Source organism: Echinops telfairi, unplaced genomic scaffold (assembly GCF_000313985.2).
Source record: "Echinops telfairi isolate 266 unplaced genomic scaffold, ASM31398v2 ScPeMD7_7427;HRSCAF=8465, whole genome shotgun sequence".
In the NCBI taxonomy this organism is placed as follows: Eukaryota; Metazoa; Chordata; class Mammalia; order Afrosoricida; family Tenrecidae; genus Echinops; species Echinops telfairi.
The window spans coordinates 8388021-8414049 of record NW_022111327.1 but is presented as its reverse complement, the minus strand read 5'-3'; the positions used below and the strand labels follow the sequence as shown (position 1 = coordinate 8414049).

At 43.6% G+C, this 26029-nt stretch overlaps 1 protein-coding gene across 5 annotated transcripts in view; it reads right to left on the bottom strand.

Annotated features, from left to right (window-relative positions):
- Nucleotides 1–26029, bottom strand: part of PAK3 (p21 (RAC1) activated kinase 3) — a 148449-nt gene that overhangs the window by 44420 nt on the left and 78000 nt on the right. For all 5 annotated transcript variants that reach the window (XM_045298575.1, XM_045298577.1, XM_004710052.4 and 2 more), the window contains 3 exons: nucleotides 24122–24253; nucleotides 21044–21209; nucleotides 13940–14003 (listed from right to left, as the gene is read on the bottom strand). In XM_045298575.1, coding sequence (XP_045154510.1) covers nucleotides 13940–14003; nucleotides 21044–21209; nucleotides 24122–24253 — 362 coding nt within the window. The remainder of the gene's footprint in view (nucleotides 1–13939; nucleotides 14004–21043; nucleotides 21210–24121; nucleotides 24254–26029) is intronic.

Here is a 26029-nt window from a genome sequence, read left to right as displayed (position 1 = left end):
TTTCCCAAACACCAATCCCACTATCATTTAGTCAATTCCGACTCACGGTGAGCCTCTATGGCAGAGTAGAACTGCCCCTGTGGGTTTCCAGAGACTGTAACTCTTTACCAAAACAGGCAGCCTTATCTTTCTCCCAAGCAGTGTGGCTGGTGGGTTTGAACCACTGACCTTGCAGTTAGCAGACCAAAGCTTATCCTACAGTGGCTCCTTTAGGGCTTGGGAAGATGGTGAAGCAGTGTGTAGGTTTTCTAATGGAATAAATCTTCCAGAGTGAGAGAATTTGAGACCATTTTCTTCTACATCATCTACCTCTCCAAAAAAGGCACTTTCAGTTGCTTTAAACATAAAAAAATTGTTATTCCAGTATGTTTCTAAAGACAGAGAATGGAGCAGGGGCCAGGTGCTGCTATAGCCTTTAACTCCTCGGATGATAAATCTGAACAGGGAGTTTTCTGTTCTTTCCCTGGGGCATAATTTATCTCCAAGTATTCAGGGTCAGCAAATTTTAAATAGAGCTCGATAGCACATTACGAAGCCAGGGAACTCAGTGGGTTGTAGTCCAGTGAAAATGAGGCCCCAGTTATAAGGCTTAATCCCTGGAAAGGCCAGATAACGCTCAGCTACTCACTCCAACGTTAAGCAGCAGCTGTTTCACAGTGTGTGCCCTTGGTTCCAAGAACCCTGGACAGGAAAGAGGGGGAGGTGAGCATGGGGGTGGTAAATTGCTTACTACAAGCTCATTACTAAGACTGGGGAAAAACCAAGTAAACGTGAAAATTCTGTCCGTGGTTGTTGATTGAGTGGTATCATCTTTCTTTCCAAGAGACAGTTCACAACACAGTGCCTTTCAGAGCCTTAAGTAGAACAAAGAGCACTGTCCACTGCTTCATAAACATTGTGCTTCAGAAATGTTAATGTATTTCCAATCTCCAACATCACAAAGCCTATTTTAAACCTCAGACCCTTGGCTATTTAGTGCTTCACAGTATATTGCACTTTGTGTGGCCTAAAATATATCAGACGAGGAAGCAAATCCATTTTGAGTGGGTGGTCCTCCCCAGACAGGCCATTCCTGAAAGCACAGTAGACATCACCTCTGCTCTTGCCCATAGTCTCCTGAGCAACAGAAAACAAGGGGAGGCCTTGTGTGCAGCACAGATCCCAGAGGTAAACTGCTTTGTCAGGTTCCCTGAATCCAGCTGTTTTTCAGGAAGCCCTTTAAAACATGATGTTCCACACTAGTCATCGTCAATACTGAGTAACTTCACCATAGCCTAAGGTGATGAAGAGCCCTTCCATTAAGTAGCAGATAGAAATCTGGAGGAAAAAATGTCACGTGTTATCTTTACTTTCTCAAGACCCACGGTGTCTGAAAACCTTCTCCAGCATTTATTGTAAATGAGAGGCGCAGGGAGTGAGGTCTCAGTTCTGCATACACTAGCAGGAAAGTGTGTCTGCAATTCCTCAATGTTATCAACAATGTCATTGTACAGAATGCTATGGTTGGCAAAGAGTCAGATGTTAGGCAAAATTCCCTTGGACAGATGTACATCTTTAGGCCTAAGAGAAAATGATTCCAAGAAGTGCTCCTGTTATCACCCTCTGTCAGCGGTAAACTATGCCTGCTCTAATCTAGAAAGAGAGACCATGGAACAGAGTGATTGAGCATTATGCAGACATGGACTGTACTAGCCAGCGGATTTCTTCTTTTTAAATCAGTGCGAGGGTGGGTTTTTACCAGGATACTATAATCCCAAGTAGGAGCCCTGCTGGTAGAGTGGTTACGAGGTGGGCACAATCTGCAAAGGTGGGCAGTTCAAAATCACCAGAAGATCTGTGGGAGAACGATGGGGCTTTCTACTCCTATAAAAAGTCTCACAAACTCTGAAACTCACAGGGGCAAGTTCTACCCTGTCCTATTGGGTTGCAGGAAAGTGTGTCTGTGTTGACTCAATGGCAGTGAGGGTTTTTTTTTTGTTTTAATAATCGGTGAGGGTGCCAGCAAACAAGCATTCTCGTACATTTGTACTTTTGTTAGTGATGGTAAGTGGAGCACCCTCGATGGAGGGCACCACTCCCACTTCTAGGAATGTATCTTAATGATAACTTGACAATCTGGATGAAAGGGTTTCTTTTTTTTTTTAGTTTTTTTTTAATCAATTTATTGGGGCTCATACAATTCATCACAATACATAGATCAATTGTGTAAAGCACATCTATACATTTGTTGCCCTCATTATTCCCAAAATTTGCTTGCCTCTTGGGTTCCTGGAATCAGCTCATTCTCCCTTTTTCCCCCCTCCCCTTCCCTTCCTCCTCCTCTCTCTCCCATGCACCCTTAATGATTTATAAATTATTATTGTATCTTATATTACACTGTCCGGCGTCTCCCTTCACCCACCCTTCTGCTGCCCGTCCCCCGAGAGGAGGTTATATGTAGCTCCCTGTGATCCATTCCCCCTTTCCACACCCCCTTTCCCTCCTGGTATCACTACTGTCACCCCTGGTCCTGAGAGGTTCATCTGTCCTAGATTCCCTGCGTTTCCAATTCCCATCTGTACCGCTGTGCAGCCAGGTCTGCAAGGCAAAATTGGGGTCCTGGTAGTTGGGGGGGGAAAGGGTTTCTTTAGAAGGATCTTCCTTGCATCCTTGTTGGCACTAGCAAAATATTGGAAATGTCCACCAATAGGGGCCCTGTTTCAACAAAGTATGGTACATTCTAACAGCGAAAGATTGTGAATCTGTTAAATAGATTGAGCTACTGAAATGGGACTATGCTCAAATACAAGGCAAGAGTCTCCTCCTCCCCTCGAAAACAGTTTCTTATGAAAAAAAGTTATGATATTCAAATAGTTATTTAAAATATCTCATGTAATAATAGTACTTGTCCGTGTTCGGAAAGCACACACTGGGAAAGACACACTAGGCTGAAATGTTCTTCCTTGATGCTACTTTGGGATACTTAAGGGTGGCTACAGAAAAGTGGGTGAAGGGAGACGTCGGACAGTGTAAGATATGACAAAATAATAATAACTTATAAATTATCAAGGGTTCATGAAGGAGGGGGGCAGGAAGGGAGGGGGGAAATGAGGAGCTGATACCAAGGGCTTAAGTAGAAAGCAAATGTTTTGAGAATGATGATGGCAACAAATGTACAAATGTGCTTGACACAATGGATGGATGGATGGATGGATTGTGATAAGAGTTGTACGAGCCCCCCAAAAAATTATTTGAAAAAAAAAAGGAGTGGCCACCTGTCAGAATTGATAAGAAAGGATGCAAATTATTTCTGAGGGTTCTAAGTGACTGTCATAAACATGCTTCCCAAAGGTGACTTTCAAAGGGAAGGCAAAGAAAGGGCCTCCACTTATCCAGAGATTAAAGAGTTGGGCCATTAAAAATACTAATGGATGCAATTTATTGAAACAAATGGAAAGTATAAAAACCCATAGGAATTATATCAATAACTAGGATGATGTCAATACTATGCCAAGAAGTCTAGATTCAATCTCCATCAAACTATAAACAACTCTCTTGGCGGAAATGAAAAGAAGCCAAGCCTCAATTTTACATAGGATTACAATGCAAGGGGCCCTGAATAGGGAAGAAATCTGGAAAAAAGAAGAGCAATGTAGGAGTTGTCCTATTTCCCACTCGCAAAATGTGCTATAAAGCTTCAGTAATCCAAATAGTCTGGGACTGGGATAATGATAAAGATACAGATAAGTGGAACACTAGTGAGCGTCCACAAATGCATACATGATTTATGGTGCAGGCACCCTGACAACAGAGCGGATGAAGCACTGAGCTGCCAACTGCAAGTTCAACAGTTCGAACCCACCAGTCCCTCAAGGGGGAAAGATGAGGCTTTCTCTTCTAGTAAAGAAGCACAGCCTCTGAAAGGGACAAGGACAGTTCGACTGTCCTATATAGTTGCGACGAGTTAGAATTGATTGAATGGCAGTCATTTGGTTTGGGTGTTTAGCTCTCTGGTCAACTGATTTTTTACAAAGATGCTAAGTCCACCTCACGGGGAAATAACTTTACTTATGTTGCACAGATTGTTGAGATATAGCTAACCACACACCGACTTACCTGTTTCTGTGTGTGCAATTCACTGACACTGATTCCATTCCCTCACTTGTGCAACCATTCTCCACCTCCTTTTCCCAGTTGTTCCTCCCACATTAACACAAATTCAGTGCTTACAGGTCCTATCTAATCTTTCCACTTAATCTCAGAGATGGGTCTTAAGAGAGCATAAAACTCAAGGCAGCCTCGTTAAGCTAAACTTATAAAAGGTTTTAAAATGACTGCAGGACAGATGTTCAGTTTCAAGGTGACTTTGGGAGATTTATTTGGTTTAAGGTTGAAAGTTATCTCAGAGAAAGAGTCCCAGGGGTTCACCAACCCTCCAAGGCTCCAGAAAGTCTAGAGTCCATGAGTATTTGAAAATCTGTTCTGCATCCTCCCCACTGAGCAGGATTATTTTATCAAAATGTAAAGTAATGAAAACCAGGCACCACCCATTACCACTGCCTCCTGGGAAAGGAGGCAGGTGCTCATGGAGACAGTTATAACCATTCATTCCATTTCCTCTCTCTCTGAATATGGACCAATTGTGCCTTGGGATCACTGCATGTAAGAGGGTTTTCCATGTGATGAGGATATGGACACATCGGAAGCCCCGTCCATTGCAGATAGAAGTACAAAATCATACAGCCGCGTGGAAACCAGTTTGGCAGTTCCCTACAGAAGCCAAATAGCCCTTCTGTATGATACAGCAATTCCACCTCCAGGAAGATCCAAAAGAATTGAAAGCAGGAAAGTGTACGCCAGTGTGCATTGCAGTACTGTCCATAACAGCCCCCAAATATCAACAATCTAAACGTTCATCAACAGGTATAAGGAAAACAAAAGCAACTCACATACAATCGAATATTCCTCGGCCACCAAGAGAAATGAAGTCCTGATACATGCTACAAGGTGAAGGGTCTTTGAAAACATTCCACCGAGTGAACAAAAGGACACCGATTGTACAATTTTATTTACATGAAATGTCTAGAATAGGCAAAGGTCTAGAGTGGTGGGAATGAGTGGGAAAGCACTTCTTTATTAAGAAACAATGAGCTTCTATTAGGGGTGATGAACAATTTGGTGGGGAAGGGAGGGGATAAAGGGGAGCCCATGCCAAGGAGCTCAAGAAGAAAGAACATGTTTTGAAACTGATTGAGGTAGCAATTGTACAATACTGCCCGATGTGATTGAACTCTAGAATGTTATGCTATCTGTAAGATCTCACAATTAAATGGTTAAAATGTTTTAAATAATTGAATCTAGAGAGTGCTGGTGGTTGTAGAACATGATGCAAGTTATGAATGCCACTAAACAGGACATGCTAAACCATGTTAGACTGGCAAACATGAAAACCTGACCACAGTCAAAAGCCTGATGTCTATGAAGGCATAGATCACATGAGATGACCTCCTTCCCTATGAGCACTCCCTAAAAGACCCACAATTCAAATAAAAAAGCATCTCTAATTTGCCACTTTTGTCAGTTAACTGGGTACCGAGTCCTTATGGGTGCACATGGACAATTACTAGAACAGAACATGTGCCTAAACTGCCCTGCATGAACCAGAGTTCAGGGTAACCCAAGAGTGCTGCTCGCTGAGGAGTTTAAAGTTCTTTTCTACAAATATGTTAAGGAACTGGAAAGTTTGGGGCAGATCCTGCTGGGACTGTGAGTTTATGTGAATGGGGAGGGGCAACTCAGGACAGAAGGGTGCGGCTGGTCAGACAACTTAAAGATTGCAATCAAAGTCCCTGGAAATGGTTAAACCCCAGAAATGGTTACACTGGTATGTTTTTCTGTATGCATCCTCAATACAAACAGTAAAGCAAAAAAACATTGAAAGTGTGCTAATACAAACCCAACTCCAGACTTACTGCCATTAAGTGGATTCTGACTCACAGTGACCCTGCAGGACAGGGTAGAACTGCTCTGGTGGGTTTCTGAGACTGTGACTCTTTACAGGAGTAGAAAGCCTCGACTTTCTCACTTGGACCTGCTGGTGGTTCAGAACTGCAGACCTTGTGGCTAGCAGCCCAACTAGCATAAACAGTAAATGAGGAAGAAATGAAAGATTTAAGAAATGACTATTTTGCAATCCCTCATTCATTCATTTGAACACTAATCACCAATGGACAAAACCATTAACGCTCTGGAACACTGAGCAGGGGCAGGGTTATGAAGGCAGCGATCTATACTTTATCCTGGATTATGGGCAATTAAAAACATTTGTACTCTAAACCCATAATCTAGGATAAGTACAGATAGCTGCTTTCACAGCCCAGGGCTTTTCATTGAGTATATCGCCGTCCTCCACCCACGAAAAGGAGGTGGTAGGCCAAATAAGTTGGGGAACCTTTTTGTGAGATGCAAGCCTGATGGGGACTTTAGACTGGATTCAAAAACATTGTATCTCAAAGATCTTTGATGAAAGATGATTGACTGAACTTGGATCACTGCTGGGGGAACGCCAGAGGGGACTGTATTGATTGCAACAGCAACAGTATTAAAGATGAGCAGGAAGTTTTGGAATTGCACTGTTTGTGGACTGTGAGAGGAAGAACCATCTCGCTAATGAATTCCTTGGCTGGAGAGGGCAAAGAGAAAGAAATAAACACATCGAAGGACCTAGGCACATAATCAATAATTGAGCCGTCCATCTGACAACGGATATATTTACATTTAGTTTACAGAACTTTTGAAAGAGGATTTCATTGTGACTTTATATTCGAGCATCTATGTTCCACACCTGTGTTTCCCAAAATGGGCGATACTGCTCCCTGCGGGATCTGGGATGCTCCAGGGGGGCTGCAAAAGCACTGCTCCTGGATGATGGGCTATGGTCCCAAAGGATTTAATTGTCCGGGGGGAGGGGGAGGAGGCACTGAGTAATTTTCGTCCCCTGAAAAGGGGGCAGTAGGCTAAATCAGCCTGGGCATATATGGTGCATCCGTAGGTTCTAGAAACAGCATTACATGAGACAGCAGTAACAGTTTCTTTGTGGAGGCCAACTGGGAGGCTGAGGGGTGGAGCTTGGGGGGGACACTGAACTTTTCCTGGTCCTGTCGTCTGTTCCTTCTACCTCTTAGACCACAGACAGACACTAGCGATTCGAAAAAAATATTTTTTTTCAGCTCCACCAATTGGGAGGGTGGTGGTGGTGCCAGACAGTGTTTCAGAACACATCACCAACCGATGTCTTTAGAGGGTGCTTCCCTCCTGATGCCTCCATGGTGGTCAAGAGTTTCTAGAAGAGGACAGACAAGGTCAGAGAACCCAGGGAGGTGCCCCAGGAGAAGATGAAAGTGGGGATAAGGGAAGAGCGAAATATGAGAATGCACTGAAAAATGTACCTCGTGTGGCCTTCGAGGGTTATTCTGCCTTTTCTCCCCAACATTGTGACCAGGAAGAAATGTGGGGCTTTTTGTTTTTGCTTTTTTAATGTGGGGCAAGGATCTTGTTCCGTCAGGTGCGTTGTTCAGGAGAACCGCTTTTTGTTTCTTTGTTTTAAGTGGGGCAGGGTTCTTCTTACTCTCTGTGTCGGGGGCCTTGTGAGGACAGAGAGGAGTTCCAGAATTTGCTTCGTAACGATCACTGTACATAGTAGGCACTCAATAAAAGCACTGAATTAACAAGATCTTTCTTAAAGTGGAATCTAAACCTCCTCCTGTGAACTGCGTTCTCAAAACATATATTTCTATGATGCAGTCGATGGGAAAAGACCATGTGAACCTTAAAGAGAAGAGGAGTCTATTTCAGGAGAGCCCGGGAAATAATTCCAATAAACGTCGTCCTCGGGTTAGGAATGAGACCTGGGCTGAAGTGTGTCCTTAGGTTGGATTTTGCGGTCAGTCGGAACATGTGCATACGGTTCTGGTGTAGCCTGTGTTTAGTGCAAGAAAAGGCCGGAAGCCTTTTTAATGATTTAAAAGCTGCACATGTAAGTCAGTGAAGGTGATTGCGATGAAGAATTACTTGCCAGGAGGGGTTCATTCAATCGTTTCAAAGTGAGGGCATATTTACATAACTTTACAGGGCAAGTCTGGAGTTGTCTGTATGTCGGACGTTTAGAACCCAGGGAATTGCCTGTGTATTAATGAGAAAGCGGAGTGGGGTGGGGGTGGGGGGCAGCTGCCACCGTTCGTAGAGGCGGCTCTCTGGTACCCAGCCAGGACTTACGCAGGAGCTGTGCCCAGCTTGCCAATGAATGGTAGCTGTTGATGGAAAAGAACTATTGGACTTCAATGTCTCTCTCCCCCTACCCTTTGCATCACTATCTTAGAGCTCAAAAATTCTCAAAGTTTCCATCAGAGACATTTCTGACAGATTCATATCAACGAAGCAATTGATTAATATGGGGTACAAAGCTTCCCACACCCCTTTTCTTTCCTTGATTTAGCTTTATATCCTAAACTCTGAATGTCTGGAATTGGCAGCCAGTTATAGAGAAACTTTTCACAGAAAACCTGGTAAAAATAATGTCATTTTTAGATGAACAGTTATGGCCTCCAATGATTAGACAAGCAATTCTGAATGTGATTTATAGAAGATGGAGCCCAATTTTCTGGCCCCAGGCCTGAAGGCTGGGATGGCAGCAACCCATACTGGAAAAATTTCATTTTCCAAGTAGATGAGGGGGATTAATGGAGAGCTTACTCTCAAATCCAGTTCCCAAGAGCGAGCTATTGTGCTCCACGGAGCTGAAACCAGAAGACCGGGGCTGACTATTTCTAGTGCCCTGATGATTCCCGACACAATTCTGAATGTTGCCATAACAATAGGCAAAGCAACACAGAGTCACAAAGACTTGAAATTTAAAAATGACATGTACTGAGAATAGAGTAGTGGATATAACTATGGCCAATAATTCATCGAGGGGGGTGGGAATCAATTGAGAGCCATTTAATTAAAGATTAAAATTCCTTTAAGTTTGGGCCTGTTTCTTTTTTTTCAAATCTACAGAGAAATCAATATTTTGTTCATCCCTTTAAAGATTAAGAGCAGATCCCCTCAGGCAGAGTGCATCACAAAGTAGATTAATGTGGATTTAGTTAAGATAAATATTTAATATCTTATCATTTGTTTTCCCTGTGGATTCATTTTTAATTTGTTCTAGTTTTTCTTATGTTCTGCTTTATTTTGGATTGAGGTTATTCTGTGATTCATTTGGTTATTGCTGTTGATGGGGATGTATGGTTTTCTTTATATGAAATCCAGGATAGGTAAGTTTATACAGTAACTAGATTACTAGTTTCTTAGGCAAGGGAGGTAGGGAGGCCATGGGGAGGTAACAATAATGAGTACAAAACTGAAGAAAAAGTTCTAAAATTGAGTGTGGTGGTGATGGCACAACTTTTAAAAATATATTCCAGCCATTAAATTGCATGCTTTGTGAATTAGATGTCAATAAAACAGTTAAAGTAGTTAAAAAATGAAACATAAACTACCTTATAAGGTCTAAAAAATTAAAGGAGCAGAGAGCAGAATGTCTATCCTATGAAAAGCAGGACAGAAAAGCAGTTAGTTCCCAAGTGAGAAAATGACCATATTTAAATAGAAGTATGTTGCAAGACTTTATCTTAAAAGTAACTAAAAAAAAACTACAGCTCTCTTTTCTCTTTTGACAATGTTGGCTGGGGTGAGTGTGAAAATGGGGTGTAGAAGGTGAAGTGGAAGAAGCAGGAAAACAACTAACACACCCAAATCGCAGAAGAAACAAAGGCATGAAGACGCTGAGACAGGACACAAAGAAAAAGAGGGTCCAGTCTGCCTAAGAAGGAAACAAGTGGGAAGGAAAGAGGGAGAGTTGGAGACAGGTGTATTTCACTCGTGTAAGACATGTTGATGGAGGCAAACACAGACCCAGTGAGAATGAGGAGGGATACAGCACAATCTGCAGGTCCTCCTGCCGGGACAAGGGCACCTGCTTGTGAACCACATTGCCCCAAAGTGTGTTTCAGAGCCTTTCCACCCAGGGCAGGTTACAGACTTGGAAATGCCGAGAGGCAGTGCTACCCTGCCCTATAGGGTCACTAACAGTCAGAATTGAACCTTGATGGCAGTGAGAAGTGCAAAAGCAGTGTGCTAAATGATAGAGAGAGAAAGAGAGAGAGAAATTAAAAAAAACAAAGATTCCCTATCCTTGGAGGGCTTATTCGCCAATTGAGTCAACTATCTTTTTTGGTTTCCTCATTCTTTCAGATATTGACAAACTCACGTGGAATTTTAAAACAGGTCTTTCTGCAGTGGTATGCAGGCTTTCGGCTTCGCTTCTTCATTCGAGTTTATAAAGGGGTTACCAAAGGCCACCAGAAGGCCAGTCTCCTTTGTGCATTCATGGAGGTCAGAGGCATCACTAACAGCCCGGAGGGGCCATGCCTTTGGTATGCAAACTTCTTGCTGCTTAATCTCTGTTCTCTGAAAAGTGAAGTCAAGGGTGGCTTCATTACCTGGCACCTGGGACCTATTTGAAATCTTTCTTTGCTGTTTCAAAAATCTGCATACGAGGTGGTGTTTCAGCTCAGTTGAGTTTTGCTGGGCAGAATAATTAGTCACAACAAAATGATACCATCGAAATGAAAAGTCACAAAATGGTACCAAAATGAAGTCACAACTAAATGATACCATCGCCTGCTCCCTACCTCTGAAAAAGAAAGTTTTCTTTAAAAACTGATGTGACGAATACTTAGGTCAATTGGTGCCATATAAACCTCCCATTGGCGTAGTGCTGTTGTACAGAAAGATGATGTGAGTTGTGTTTCATATTTTCTAGTAAAACTCACTGCCATGAAATCAAAGCCGACTCATAGAAACCATCTCCCCTCAATGCCACTGAGTTCGTGCTGACTCACAGGCGACCCTATAGGGCAGAGTACACCTGCTTTGGTGAGGTTTCCAGCCTGTAAATCTTGACACAAGCAAACTACTGGTGGGTTTGAATTGCTGGCCTTGTGGTTAGCAGTGCAACACTGAAAAATGTTCTAGTAGCCACACTAAAAGGTAAGAAAAAAGTGAAATTCATTTTAAGAATATTTTCTTTAACTCAGCATATGCAAAATATTATCATGGCAACATGCCATCAATATAAAATTATCAACAAGGTAGTTTACTTTTTTCATTCTAAGGGTTTTAATATTGGAAATTGTTACACTTTTTGCAAACGTGTACTTGGACTAACTCCGTTTCCAGCACTCAATATGTCCAAGTGGTGACTGGCTACCACGCCGCCAGAAAGGTTTCAAACACTGTCCTTCCTATGGCCGGCCCCACTAGAGACTAGACCACTTAAATTAATTAAATGAAATTAACTCAAAGTAAAATCTAAATGTCAACTCTTGCTTTCAGAGTCCCATCACCACTTAATATTATCTGATTCCTACAAGGAAGCTGAGGCTCATCTATTGGCTTGGGAAGGCACAGCCAATTAAATTAAATAGCCAGTGCATCCGAGGATGAGAAGGAAAGATTTAATGGGGGGAGGATGGCCAAAAAAGCCAACCCTACCCCGCACTCAGGTACCTCATTCTCACTAGACACATTTCAAGTGTTCAACAGGCACATGTATATCAGACAGCACAGTGAGGTCAGCAGTTCAAACCCACCAGCCTGCTACCCTGAATAAAGATGAGGCCATCTCCCCTCAGAAAGATTTGTAGCCTCAAAACCCTAGGGAGAGCAGCTCTACTCTGTCCTTTAGTGTGACATAGGCAGCTATCAGCCAGAATTAACTTGACGGCAGTTGGTTATTTTAGTATTATTATTATATTTTTGGTTGATTTAGAGAGCTATTGGCACCAGAATGACCATGAAGTTTGTCTCAGTCTCTCTCGCTCTCTCTTTGTTGTTGTTGTTGAGCAGTTGATAACAGCGGCAATAGTAAATGAGAAAGGCAGAAGCAAAGACACAAATAGGTATGGGTGGGTGAGTCAAAAAGTATTGCTACACAGTTCCAGTTCATAAATGCATAGGTTTGTTCAAAATGTGCCAAGACAGATCTCTCTGATTACTCAAGGCGACAGCCAAGTGTGCTCAGCAACACACTTACTTGTTTTCGTTTCAGTAGGGTGCCCTCAAAACAAAGAGGTGATCAAAACTAGTTTCTGAGGGTATCTGATGGACCAGTTCAATTCAAAGGATTCCAAAGGGGTACTCTTGATAGATTCTCCTCAAAGTACCCGGATGATCACAGGGGCTTGTTAGGAAGATGTTGTTAGAGAGATCTGATCACTGCATTGGTGAGCACATACCCAAGGAGTTGTACTGAGGAAACCCCCCCCCCCATCCAACAAGTCTCATCCGCATAGGACTGTGCCATGGAAGTTTCCTTGGGAATCCATACACCACCTATGCTATAACCCTGATCTAGCCCATTCTGACATTTTGTTTTCCAAACTCAAAGAACATTGAAAAGGAACATGACGAGTCCCTCAAGAATCCACAAACGGTCCTTTTGAGCTGGTGTAAACGGAAGAATGCGGCTTTCTTCTGGGAAGGGGCACAGAGATGGAAACACCACTTTCAGAAGTGTCTTGATCGAGATGGAGATGTTGAGAAACAGGACCTTCATATTTGGATAGCTTTGCTTAATGAAGGTGTCTCTGCGCCTAGTAGCAATAGTTACGGAACTGTATTTGAATTATCTAGTGGCTACTAGAAAACATCACTTGGGCATCTATTTCTCCCACAGGTTTTTTCTCCCTCTCAGTGTCGTCTAACTGGCATTTCCACTAGACAAAACCCTCAAGAGTGCCGCTGGTTAGGCAGGCACTATGTCAATCAATTCCCTTATATTCCAAACAAAGTTATCCACTTCAAAAGAACCCTTAGAATAAAAGCTCAGGAAATGTACAACTCAGTCCAAAGAAGTCAATCTTTTATACAATGTATACTTGGCGGGACTAAGAACCCTAGGGAAAGCATTCCCTGGGATTCCCTGATCCTAGAATACCTAGGCTCTACTGACTGATGAGCTAGCATAATTCTGCAGGTACCTTAGCTCTAGCTTTTCCTTTCCGGGCCCTCATCTCAGTGAGGCGACACCTTGGCTTGCCATGTTGGTGTCTGGCACACAGTAGTTGGTACAGCAGAATATCTTGTCTCAATACAAGTTCAAGGGCACCCCTAAAGGCCACTTCATTTCTCTTGAAACGAAACTTTCCCCCTGTTTCAAATGTGGATGCCTACTTGGGCTTCCTGCTTGGTTTCATATGGAGGCTTGCAAAATAGGCCTAGTAACAGCTGACGTGGAGAACAGAAGACTTTCCATTTTAGCTCTAGACATTTTATCTAGCTGATGATCAAGTTTATCTGCACAACTTTCAGAAAGTCCAGACTCCTGGGCTCCACCCCAGATTACTGAACCAAATGTGCAGCCAAGGTGGTGCCTGGAACCTTAATTTTCAGTAAGCATGCAAGTTAGCTTTGGTGTATCCCTCACTAGGGATCGCTGATCTATTTCCATGGCTGGTCCACTCAGTCCCAAGCTAGGGTTTTCCTTGCCCCACTCGATCACTTTCCAGCTTGACAATCCAATGAGTTCTTAACCATCACATTCATACACAGAGAGGAAGGACTAGCCAAAACCCAGGTTTTCTTACAAGCTGGCCGTTTCTATGACCCTATGGCTTTCCTAGTAAACCCAGTTTGAATTTTTGAAGATTAAGGAAGCAATACACCCCCAGTAAAATTTACTGTCAGATGATTCCAGCCGGTGATGTTCCTAGGTTAATCACCAGTCCACTCTTGGGAATGCAAACCACAAACCCATGCCACGAGACACATACATCACCACCATCCACGCAGTCCTTAGATTCCCAGACATGTGACTGGTGCTCATCTGTTGGCACCTGACATAACAATCACTTACCCTTGACCAATTTTCTCAAATCTTGTGTACTTTTTCTTTGGGTCGCCAACACTCACAATGCTTCCTGAGAAAGAGAAGGGAGAGGGAAAGATGGAAATGGATTAATTGATTTTCTTTAAGTGGATAATGAAAATGAAGGCACCAGGGTCAATAACAGATAAGAAATAGACCAATACCCTCGGGTTTTCTATCATGCATACTGAAAAATAAGACTCGATTAAAATCATGACCAGTACTCTATCAATTGGAGGGGTACTAATAACCTATGCCTGGAGCAGCCTGCCCACCTTGTCTTTCCAGCAAGTTCTGAGTCATGCTTCAAAAACTTAGCTTAAAGGTTGTCTCTTCTAAGAAGTATTCTCTAATCCCTCTGGAGAACGTTAATAAGCGTCCCTTCTCTGTGCTGTGAGTGTACCTTCTTGCTCACTCGCTCACTTTCAGCCTTGCTCTCTTTTCCCTTAATATACCAGTGACCTATATCTCTGTATTTGACATCCCCCTTGGGAGTAGCAGGAATATGATGAGGCTTCCTGCTCGCACTCCCTTAAAGATCTGCAGACACAGAAATCCACAGACCCAGTTCTACTCTGTCCTACAGGTTCACTATGACTTGGAATCTGCTCAATGGATGGCAGGGAGCTGGGGTTTGGGTTATTTAGAAGGGAAGTGTCTTACATTTCCCCTCAGTGTCTTGCACAATAAGGGTATGGAGTACCTCGAGAGCTCAGAGAACATAGGATAAAATTGAAATAAAATCAGGTCTTTGCTTTTGCAACTTCCTCATCATTTAAGATGAGGCCAGGGGAAGAACTTGGACTTGAGCTATATCTGTACAAGGCCACCAATTCACCAATTTCTAGGGTGCCGTTTTGTTTTTCAAGTTTTCTTAACAGCGCTCTCCATCCCAGAGGGCAGCCAGCCTTATTCCAGCCAGTTTGAAATGGGCATAGGCCTGGATACTTTTTGAAAAATGAATCGATTTTAAAGTCCCGCGACTATAGAGTTTCATTCAACAAGTCCTAGTCTTCTAAGAAAGTTACACTATTAAGCTGTTGAGGAAATGTTTCTCCACGGGCTGAATGTAAGTAAATAAACTCCAGCCCAAGCCACTTTCTGAATCATGACCAATTCCAATGGGTGGGGTTCCATTAATGAGGTTTGATGATAGTAAATTATTCAACCTGTATTTTCAGGCTAAGGGGGATTCAAACACACACACACACCCTGAACAATTCTGTCAAAAAGATTACCAAAAGGGAACCATTTTGGCGTGATTCTGCTTCCCAACTGAACTGCTAGTCATAAAATGGCGTCCCCCACACCCAAATGCCTTCACAGGAAAGTGTTTGCTGCCACCTACTGATGTTTACCATCTAGAATCACAAAATCAGCTTTCCAAGCAATCGGTTGGAGCAGGGCCACCATAACTGGTTTTTATCAATCACAGGAAAGAAAGAAAAAAACCAACCCACAATACAACAGGGTAAAAAGTGACAAAACCCACAAAATCGAACACAAAAGGGGGTGGGGGAGACAGTAAGGCCAGAACAATTTCCTACCAGGGCAAATTCTTCAATACGAAACAAACGATCCATTTTAAATTACAAGATTTTGAGCAATCACCAAAGGCTACTATTTGAAAACAGGGTTCCTGATGTGGTTTTGGTTGCGGAAAAGCCCAGCAATATAGTCTCTATATTAAGCAAACCCAGACTCCCACCATTAACAAGATTATCCCTTTAGCATGCCTGAGTGAGGAGGTGGAATGCTCCAAGTTCAGATGGCTTCTACCTGAGGGGGCATTAGGAAAAAGAGTACTGTGTGCGGAGGGCTGGGTGTTTCGGGAGCTTTGAAAGGAGGAGGTGAGGGTGGGCCCCAGAAGAGGAAAGCCCAAGGCAAATTTTCTGCATTATACAGTTTTTCTGACAGTCAGCGTTCTTTGGACAAATTTCACTTGAATGAACGGTTTTCTTGATTTTCCAACAACTCGAGACAGACCACAGGGAACAAGCCAGACCCAGGCTATCTGTTGGTGTAAAATGGAAAGCCAATGTGTTGATTGCAGGCATTAATAATCCCTGGGTCTGGCTCCTGCCATCGGTCTCGGAGTAGAAGAAGAATGGCTTGCTTGAGACAGAAGATGAGGAGGTTTCAGTAGAGGCCATTTCCTCCTTGTCACTGTGCTTGCAGCGTCCCCTATGGTCTGCATTATGGAGACCGCTCTACCCACTGCCGGCCTTTCCCTGTCCCTTCGTCTCATCACCGGCTCCTCTGCCCATCCTCCAACCTCCACAAGGGTCATTCAGCTAAAATGGTTCTTGGTTCCAAATATATTTGTCCCATTGTAAGATCCCACGTCCTCATTTTTTTGCCGTGTCTATACACACATACCCATTCTTATTTTGTAAACATAACAATAACAACCTTACATTACTATGGGATATGCTTGATAATCTTACTGTAACTCATTTAGGCACCTAAGTAGTTCAGCTCCATTTTTCAGAGGAAGAAAGTGAAGTTCAGAGAAGTGATGACCTGGCCTAAAGGTACGAAGCTGGTCTGCATCTAAGTTTCAGACTTCAGCACAGTTAGCACTCACTACCAGGCTTTTTATCATCTTATTAAAGCACAATAGTCATGGAATAAAATAATAGCTACCACTTCTTAGCATCTATTGTGTGTGAAGGAGCCCGGGTGTTATAGCCGGTCCTTAAGCAGGGCTACTAACTGCCAAGTCAGCAGTTCAAATACCATCAACCACTCCCTGCAGGAGTCCCAGAAAGAGTTATGGTCTCGGAAACCCAGAGGGACAGTTCTATCCTGTCCTAAAGGTCAGAATCAACTTGATTGATGACAGTAGGTCTGTGTTTTAAGGGAGTTTTATGGCATTACCCATAAAACCCACTGCTTTTGAGAGGCCTCACATTCACAGTGGCCCGATATAGAACAGATTAAGAATGTTTTATTTTTGTTAATAAACTAAATTAAGAATAGGGTTCAGAGATCATAAATCCCCCCCCCCCCCTTTCTTATAACTGTCTTATTTTAAACATTTTGTTGTGGCTTGGATGAAAGTTTACAGAGCAAATTAGTTTCCCATCCAGCACTTTACGTCTATGTTCTTTTCCTTTGTGATGTTAGTTGTAATCCCTGCAATGTAACCCCACCAACCCCACTTCCTCCCGGGGTTCTGCAGTTCCATTAGCCCATCTTTCCTGCCTTCTGAACCTTGTTCTGGGGCAAATGATGCCTTTTTGGTCTTGTTTGGTTGATTGTTCTGAGGCGCAAATATCTGAGGGGTCTGTTCATATCATTTGTAAAATTTTAATAGTTTTATTGGCATATAATGCACGTATCATACAAGTGAATCGTTCAATCACATTAAAAAGCGTTGTGGACAGGAAATCTTTGTGAGCAGTCTCATCTTCCTCACCTAGAGAGAGGCTGGTGGGTTTAAACTGACCTTGGAATACTTAGGCAACAGCGCCACCTGGCCTCCACTCTGAAATTAGTTCTATGCATATCCTGTTTTCTACAGGAGGACAAGGAGGCCCAGAAAAGTGAGGTTATCTCGCCCAAGGTGGCATGCTAGACCTATGATTTGAATCTAGGTCTTTATGACTCCACTACCTATACTCTTAACCATAGTTTCAGATATCTAAAAATCAACTGCGAACCACATTTTATGTCTATTTGACAGGAAAGAAAGCGAGATTCCCAGGGGTTAAATAAGTTGTCTAAGGGTACACGGCAAGCGAGAGAGAGCGTGGGAGAGCACAGACAGAGTGATGTGGGTGTGGGAGCCGAAAAACACCAATTCTCCGGACTGTGCAGTATGAGCCCTGGTGGCGCAGTGGGTTATGCACTGGGAGGCTAACTGCAAAGTCAGCAGTTCCAAGCCACCAGTCTGTGCAAGGGAGAAAGGCTTTACTTCTGTCTAGATTTAGACACAGGACCCCACTGAACCAGTTCTACTCTGCCCTACAGGGTTATCAGAGATTGGCGTAGACTCGATGGCAGTGCCTTGAATCTACCTCAGTCCTGGCAGCACTGTCAGTGGTTTTGGAATGGTAACCTGATGGCTAGTAGTTCAAGTTCACCAACCATTCTGAGGAAGAATGTTGAGGCTGTTCCTAGGAGATATAATCAACTCACGGCAATGGGTTTGGTTTGGGGGGGTCTATAATTTCACTTAGTCCTGCTACCTGAGCAAACCCCAAGCCAAGACCAAACTCGGGGTTACTGAGTTGGTGTCACTCACAGCAACCCAATATGGCAGGGGAGAACTGCCTCTGTGAGTTTCTGAGACGAGGCTGTGACTCTCTATAGGAGTAGAGTGGTTCCTACTTCATGTGAGTGGCTGGTGGATTTGAACCACTAACCTTGTGGTTAGCAGCTCAATGCGTAACTCACTAAGCCACCAGCACTCCTGAGATTTGAAATGGATACTCCGCAATCCATCTTTACTAACATGAAACTGTTAGGTATTTTTTTAATCGAATATAATCTCACAGGTCATATCTACAAGTAGAAAGTGAATGAGCAAAGTGAGGCAATTGTTTGAATCATTGTCATTGAACCTACATGATTTGGGTAATTCTTTCACTACTATTACTACTACCACTCCTCCTCCTACTACTCCTACTACTGCTACTACTACTTCTTCTTCTCCTTCTTCCTCCCTCCTCCTCCCTCCTCCTCCTTCTTCACAAATCGATAGCTGGGAAGTGCAGCAGCAAAGTTGGGAACACACACAGTGAACACTTCTAAGACGGACGGACCTGGGTGCAAATCTTGGTGCTACCACTTATGAGCTGGGTAACTTGCTTCCTCAACCTCATGCACCCCTAAAATGAAAGTATTCTGATGTGCTGCAAGGATTGTTGGGAAAATTAAACTTGAGTTTAATTTTAGTACATGAGTGGGCTTTGCAGTGGATCAAATATGGCTGTTGTTAACAATCCGTGGTGGTGACACTAAACACAAAGGCAGCCATTCAAACCTACCCGCAGATCCGGGAGAGAAAGATGGGCACTTTCAGCTTCCATAAATATTTATAACCTTAGAAACCCACCAGGGTCACGTACAGGGACACCTACAGGGTCGCCATGATTACAATAGACTCGATGGCAACAGTACGTTTCCACCAAGGGAACCCATGGAACACTTCTTCTGTCACGTGGGGTCACTATGACTGTGAGTCAACAGGTTTCTATAGCAAATTTAAATGAACGACAGGAGCCCTGGTGGCATAGGGGTTACCAGTCGGTCTGTGCACTGCAAGGTCAGCAGTGGGAAACCACCAGCCAGCCGTGGGGAGAAAGACGAGGCTTTCCAATCCCATGAAGGGTGCCAGTCTCACAAGCTCACAAGGGCAGCTCAGCCCTGAGCTACAGGATAATGATGAGTAGGCATCGACTCAATGGCAGTGAGATTGGGGAGTAGGGGGTGCAGGGAAATTAATGAAATTTTTTAAACTGATGACACAAATGAATGAGTTCAAAGTCCAGCAGTTCCAGTTCTGAGCGCTCACTGAATGTTTGCCCTTCCAAATCCTTCTCAACCTTAGCACTGTCGGTATTTGAGGCTGGACAACTGTGTTGCAGGGAGGGGCAAGCAGCCTGGGAAGGAAGAGGAAATTGCTGTGTATTTTAGGATGTTCAGAAGCAATGCTGCTTCTCTCCACTAGATGTCAGTAGCAGCCATTAAGTTATGATCATAATAAAATTCTACAGGCACTGCTAGATGTCCAGCAATTATTGGGTGCTTACTACATGCCAGGCATTTTACTAAGACATTCTGCGGGGAGGAGGGGGGAGGTACGAGGGGGGCCGCAGTACTGCCTGCCCTTTAGGAAACCACAGTTTAGGGCAGACTAGTGATTGTGTGCTATTTGCTATGCTTAAAGAACCAAGCAAAGCCACCGCCCGCCCCACCGCCCCCTGCCCCTCCGAAGAGGAAAAATAAGGAACCTGGTGAAATAGTGTGGTAGGTGTTGAGCTGCTTAACCACAAGGTCAGCAGTTCAAAATCACCATTCTTTCCTTGGGAGAAAGATGAGGTGTTCTACTCCCATAAAGAGTCTTAGGAACCCACAGGGCTGGTTCTGTAGAGTCGCTATAATTGGTATGGACTGTACGGCAGTGAGCTTTGCATGTTTTTTTTTCCCCAAAGGGATGGCTCTTGAGCTGGGTTTTGGAGGATGAGTATGAGTTAGATTGGCGCCTGGCTGGTGACCAGCATTTTGTTGGATGCATTTCCATATGAGTTTAGTGAATACCCATCAGGAACCACTGACTCTTTGCAACAGAGACTGTACATGCATGTCACATCCTCTAGGCCCGGAAAGCTAACTGTAGGGTTGCACTGCTGTAAAAGAGAAGAAATGAGTATTTACTCAGTCATGATACTGTGGGAAGGGGGCTACTAGTATTGCCTGTCCAAGCCTCCATGCCACATAGAAACAAACCCTCCGAAAGTCAGGGAACAAGTTTGTGGCTAGCAGTTTTGATGATGGGCTGTGTTGACCTTTGAGATTCACTTTCTCTGTCCTGATTGATCAGTGGGTGGGTCCTTGGTGTCTGTCTCATTACAAGATATTTCCACAAACGATTTCATCTCTTTTCCAGAAAGACCCAAACGCACTGCCATTGCGTCAACTCGGACACATAGCGATCCTATGTAGGACAGGGAAGAAACACCCCTGTGGGTTTTCCAAGACTAACTCTTCCTGAGAGTAGAAAGCCTCCCTTTTCTCCTTCAGAGTAGCTGCTGGGTTTGAATTGCTGACCTGGTGATTAGTAGCCCTACGTCACCACTTTCCCCAGGGCTCCTTCTTTAAGAAGGTGTCTTTAGAATCGACACAATGGCAGTGGGTTGGATTTTGGGAATCTTAGTAAGACCTATTACTGAATCCATGTCAAGCATTTGCCTTCACTGATTTTTCCAGTGAAAAGAATTCATTTCTAGAAAGTTTGGAAGTGTGAGGAAGAAAGCAAGCTGGCGTGCACCGTTGTCGACCCGTCGTCTCATGGCTCCAGGGAGCCTAGAGTTCCTATAAGCAGGCTCGCGCAGCCTCTCTGGGAAAACAAAGCCCCAGACTCACTGAGCTTCTCAAGGATCTCTTCATCGGTCATCTTGGATTTCTTCCGGTGCCGCTCCGTGTTCCTGTACAGAGTACTGGAATTGGCGTTCTCTGCGGAAGGTGGCGTGACCTCTTTATTTGGTGCTGCTGGTGAGGCGATGGATTCAACAACGGAGCGAGTGTAGATCTGAAAGACAGAGGCAGAGGAAAGGTTGGGCAATGAAGAGAGCAGGCCAGAGACGGGGAGGCTACTAATGCATCTTCTAGAGCAGTGGTTCTCCACCTGCTTCATGCCGCAACTCTTTCATATAGATCCTCATGTTGTGGGGACCCCCCAACCATCAAATTATTTCCGTTGCGACTTCATCATTGTCATTTTGCTACTGTTATGAATCGGGCGACCCCTGTGAAAGGGTCATTCGACCCCCAAAGAGGCTGAGGCCCATCGGTTGAGAACCACTATTCTAAAAAAAATAAGTGGCATTCTAGAACCAATAGAGAGGTCTGTGGGGCCGGCCCCCATCCCAACTACGTGGGCACCCCTCACTGCTGAGGAATGCACTTCAGTGGACAGCACTGAAACTGCAGGTTATGAAGTGGGGGGCGTCTGATCAGGAGCCAACAAAGAGGGAAGGAGAGAGAGTGGAACACATCCTGGCCCACCAAGCCCTGAGGACAATACTCCTCCTCAGCCAATGCACAGAGAGTATCATAGGGCTGGTCCCACCACGAGACAGGAAGACTTCCCTCACTGACACATAGTGCTAAGGGGGCCAGCAATGGGGACACAGTGTGGGAGATGTGCCCAATCTGAACATACCCCACCGCACTGGGGTGAAACACTAAGGGTGTACAGTGGAACAGAAAGGGGAGCAAAAACGAAGACCCCAAGGAATGCCAAAGGTGGACTTTGGGACCAGGGCATGGCACCCCAGCAGACTCGACTGGAAAACACTCATAAAGGTCAACGGACAGACCTGGACCTGTTTGAGGGCTTTTCTGTTTTTGCTGTTGGTTTTTCTTTTTTCTATCTCTCTTTTGTTTTGTTGTATTAGCTGTTGTCGGTTTATTTTTCTGTCTTCTTGTTTTGTTACGTTTTGCTTTTCTTTTCTTTGTGTGTATTACTGTCTATGCATGTCTATCTGGACAAGATAGGCGGGTGGGATGAACAATCCAGAGGAGAGAAAAATGGGACCATCGGTTACGGGGGAACTCGGGAGAGGAGGAGGTGGGGGAAAAGGACGGGGGTGAGAATAAACCCAGGGACAAGGGAAGAATAAGTGATCTAAAATTGATGGCCAGGAGGGCATAGGATGATTGCGGGGGCTCAATCAAGGGCAATGTAGCAAAGAGGAAACCTAAATGAAGGCCGAACATGATAGTGGGACAGGAGGAAAGTAACAGGAAACAGAGGAAAGAACTGGGAGGCAAAGGACATTTATAGAGGTCTAAATACAGGCATGTATCTATGTAAATGCATTTATTTATAATGACAAGGGAATAGATCTATGTACATGTATTTATTTATTTATCAAGTATTAAGGCAGCAGCTAGACATCGGTCCTCCACTCAAGTACGTCCTCAACGAAAGAACACTTTGTTCTACTAGCACAGTACTCTGTGATGTTCACCTTCCCTGACATGATTGCTGGAGACAAAGCAGGTGCATAAGCAAATGTGGTGAAGAAAGCTGATGGTGCCCGGCTATCAAAAGATTTAGCGTCTGGGGTTTTAAGGCTTGAAGATAAACAAGCAGCCATCTAGCTGAGAAGCAACAAAGTTCACATGGAAGAAGCACATCAGCCTGTGTGATCATGAGGTGTCGATAGGAACAGATATTAGGCATCAAAGACCCAAAACACACAAACAAAAATCATATCAATGGGACTGAGGGGGAGGGCAGAATGGAGACCCAAAGCCCATCAATAGTCAATTGGACTCCTCTGTCAGAAGGGCCACAAAGAAGACATGAACCAGTCAGGCAGGGTGCAGTATAGCACTGATGAAACACACAACCTTCCTCTAGCTCTTTAATGCTTCCTCCCTGCCCACCCCCCACTACCATGACTCCAATTCTTTCTTACAAATCTGACTAGACCAGTACATGTATTCTGGTATGTCTAGAAGAGAATGAAGGCAACAGATGTACAAACATACTTGATTCAATTGGTATATGGATTGTGATAAGAGTTGTATGAGTCCCCAATAAAATGACTAAAAGAAAAAAAAAAAAAGAACGCACAACACAGGCAATCCAGGATAGATAAACCCCTCAGGGAAAATAAGGGGAGCAGTGATACTAGGAGGATAAGGATGGGGAGGGCGGAGTAAGGGGAAACCAATCACAATGATTGACATATGGCCCCACTCCCAGGGGGATGGACAGCAGAAAAGTGAGTGAAAGGAGACAGTGGTTGGTTGAAGAAATGAATTTAAAAAAAGGATAATTTATAAATTATCAAGGGGACATGGGAGAGGGAAAAAATGAGGAGCTGATACCAAGAGTTCAAGTAGAAAGCAAATGTTTTGAAAATGATGATGGCAACATATGTACAGATGTGCTTGGCACAATGGATATACATATGGTATTGTGATAAGAGCTGTGTGAGCCCCCAATAAAATAAAAACTAAACAAAAAAGTAACCTATTAGAGAAGAACTTTAAATCGCTTCAAGTACATGGCCCTTGAAAGACCTTGAAAGACCTTGGTCTTTGGGAGTTTCCAATTCAGTGGTGTGAATTCTTTGCTTTCATTGCTCGTTGTTTTGCTCTGTAGTACAGTATAGCGGGTTGGGCCTGATTGGATGGTACCTAACAACAGGCAGGTCAGTCTTAGTACCCCTGCTTATGCCGTTCATCATACATGGTTCACATGGATGTGTTCCTGCCTTGACTTCTGCAGTAGTTTTGGGATATCAAGTTGAGTTATATATTGTTTTGTGCGGTTCTCTGATTATTTCCTGTGCCAATCTCATATCCTCAGAAGAGCAACCACCAAACCAGAGTGATAGACGCTTCTGTTAGGACCCACATCAGATGCTCACGAGTTACTGGTTGCTGGGCGTTTTTAGACTTAGGGAAGAGTCACTCTTGACTTACTGATTTTGTATGCTCTGGTCTCGGTGCAATGACAGGTGGAGGTTCATTATCATCTTCTTCCTCCTCCTCTTCCTCATCTTCTTCTTCAGAAACAGGAGGAGCCAAAGGAGGCTCAGATGCAGTTTTGGTACTCTTGGGACAAAAACAAAGTGGAGAAGACAAGCTATTAACATCTCGTTTGTTCTTCAGACATGAAATCATGTTAGGATAAGAAAGAATGGCAGTGTTTTCAGATGAGCAGAACCATCTGCAATGTGGAGGGGAGGACCCATTCACATACAGAGAAAGAAAGTTTTTTTTAATGACTTCTATGATGCGGTCCTTCTCCATACTTGCCTTCATGAAGTGATCCCTGAAGATATGGATGCTATAGCAAAGTGTGGTAAAGAAAGCAGATGGCACCCAGCTAGCAGAAAGAATAGTGTCTAGGGTCTTAAAGAAGGGTCTCAAAGAAGCAGACATCTAAGTGAGACAACTAAGTCTGCATGGAAAAAGCACACAAGCCACTGTGAACAAAGAGTTATTAACAATAAAATCCATGATCAGAAGGGGGACTGTATTAGAGTTTAAAATCTGAGCTGAGCATCTCGTTTGCCAGAAGGTTATGGATGGCAGTAAAAGCCTAAAATCCATTTACAGAGTCCCCATATGGATTAAACACGCACTGGATGCTTTTGGTTCATTTCCCAATGATATGAATAATATTGTCCTCAGCATGTGTTGGGAAATGAATTCTTGCAAATACAGTTAGGTTTAAATTTCGCATTATACCATTTGTTTCCCCTTTTGAGCCATTTTAACGTTTTCCACCTATTACTTTCTGCTTTCTTTTGGATTAACGTTTCCCTGTGGGGTTTTTTTGTTGTTGTTGTTAGCATTGTTTTCATATGACTTTCTTATATGAAATTCAGGATAGGTAAATCTCCAGACAGTAACTAGATGAACATTTTCTGAAGGCTATGGCAGAAGTGGAGGGGAAATGCAGAGCTTACAATAAATTGACACAAGAATGAAGACAATGTTCTAAAATCGTGGTGATGGATGCTTCCTTCTTTTCAATATAATGAAACTGTTGAATTGTATGGTACTCAAATGATGTCAACTAAACAGTTAAGATCATTTAAAAATGAAACAAAATAGTTCTTTCCAATGTTCCCTGGGCTACTTTTTTTAATTTTAATAAATCATTTTATTGGGGACTCTTACAGCTCTTAGAACAATCCACACATCAATTGTATCAAGCACATTTGTACATATGTTGCCATCATAATCGCCAAAACATTTTCTTTCTACTTGAGCGAGCTAAACATTTTAAAGTTCGATGTTTTTGCGTTTAATGCATCAAAAGCCTTGCTGTTAAAGCCTTGTCTGTCAGTGGGCAAACACTCCCCTTTTTGATGAACAGTTTGTCAATTTCTGCAGAACTACTTTTTGCCTCAGGACCAGAACATAGCTGCAGACCAGATGTTAACTCGGCTCCGCAGATACTCTCGGGGTGTGTCTCCTGATGCAGGTCCACCCCTGCTTCTCACAGTGCCTTGTGAGTCGATCCCAACTCATGGTGACCCCACACTCCCCCAAGTGTCTGGGTAGGATCGTGATCCAGGGGGTTCTCGGTGACTGATGTTTCAAAAGATGATCACGAGGCCTCTGGGTGGACACAAACCTCCACCTTTTCTGGTGATCTTCCGGCCTGCGATCAAGTGGGGCAGCCCCTGGGCTATGCCATAGGCCTGCACTATCCTAGATGACATGGCGGCCTCAAGCCACAGTTGGTTACTGCGCACTTCACAGGTGGTTACTCTGAATTGAGATGTGTAGTACATATGAAATACGTATTCGCTGCTATTTCCTATTTTCACGATACTGAACTAAAAGATCTCATTAACACTTTTTTATATTGCTTAC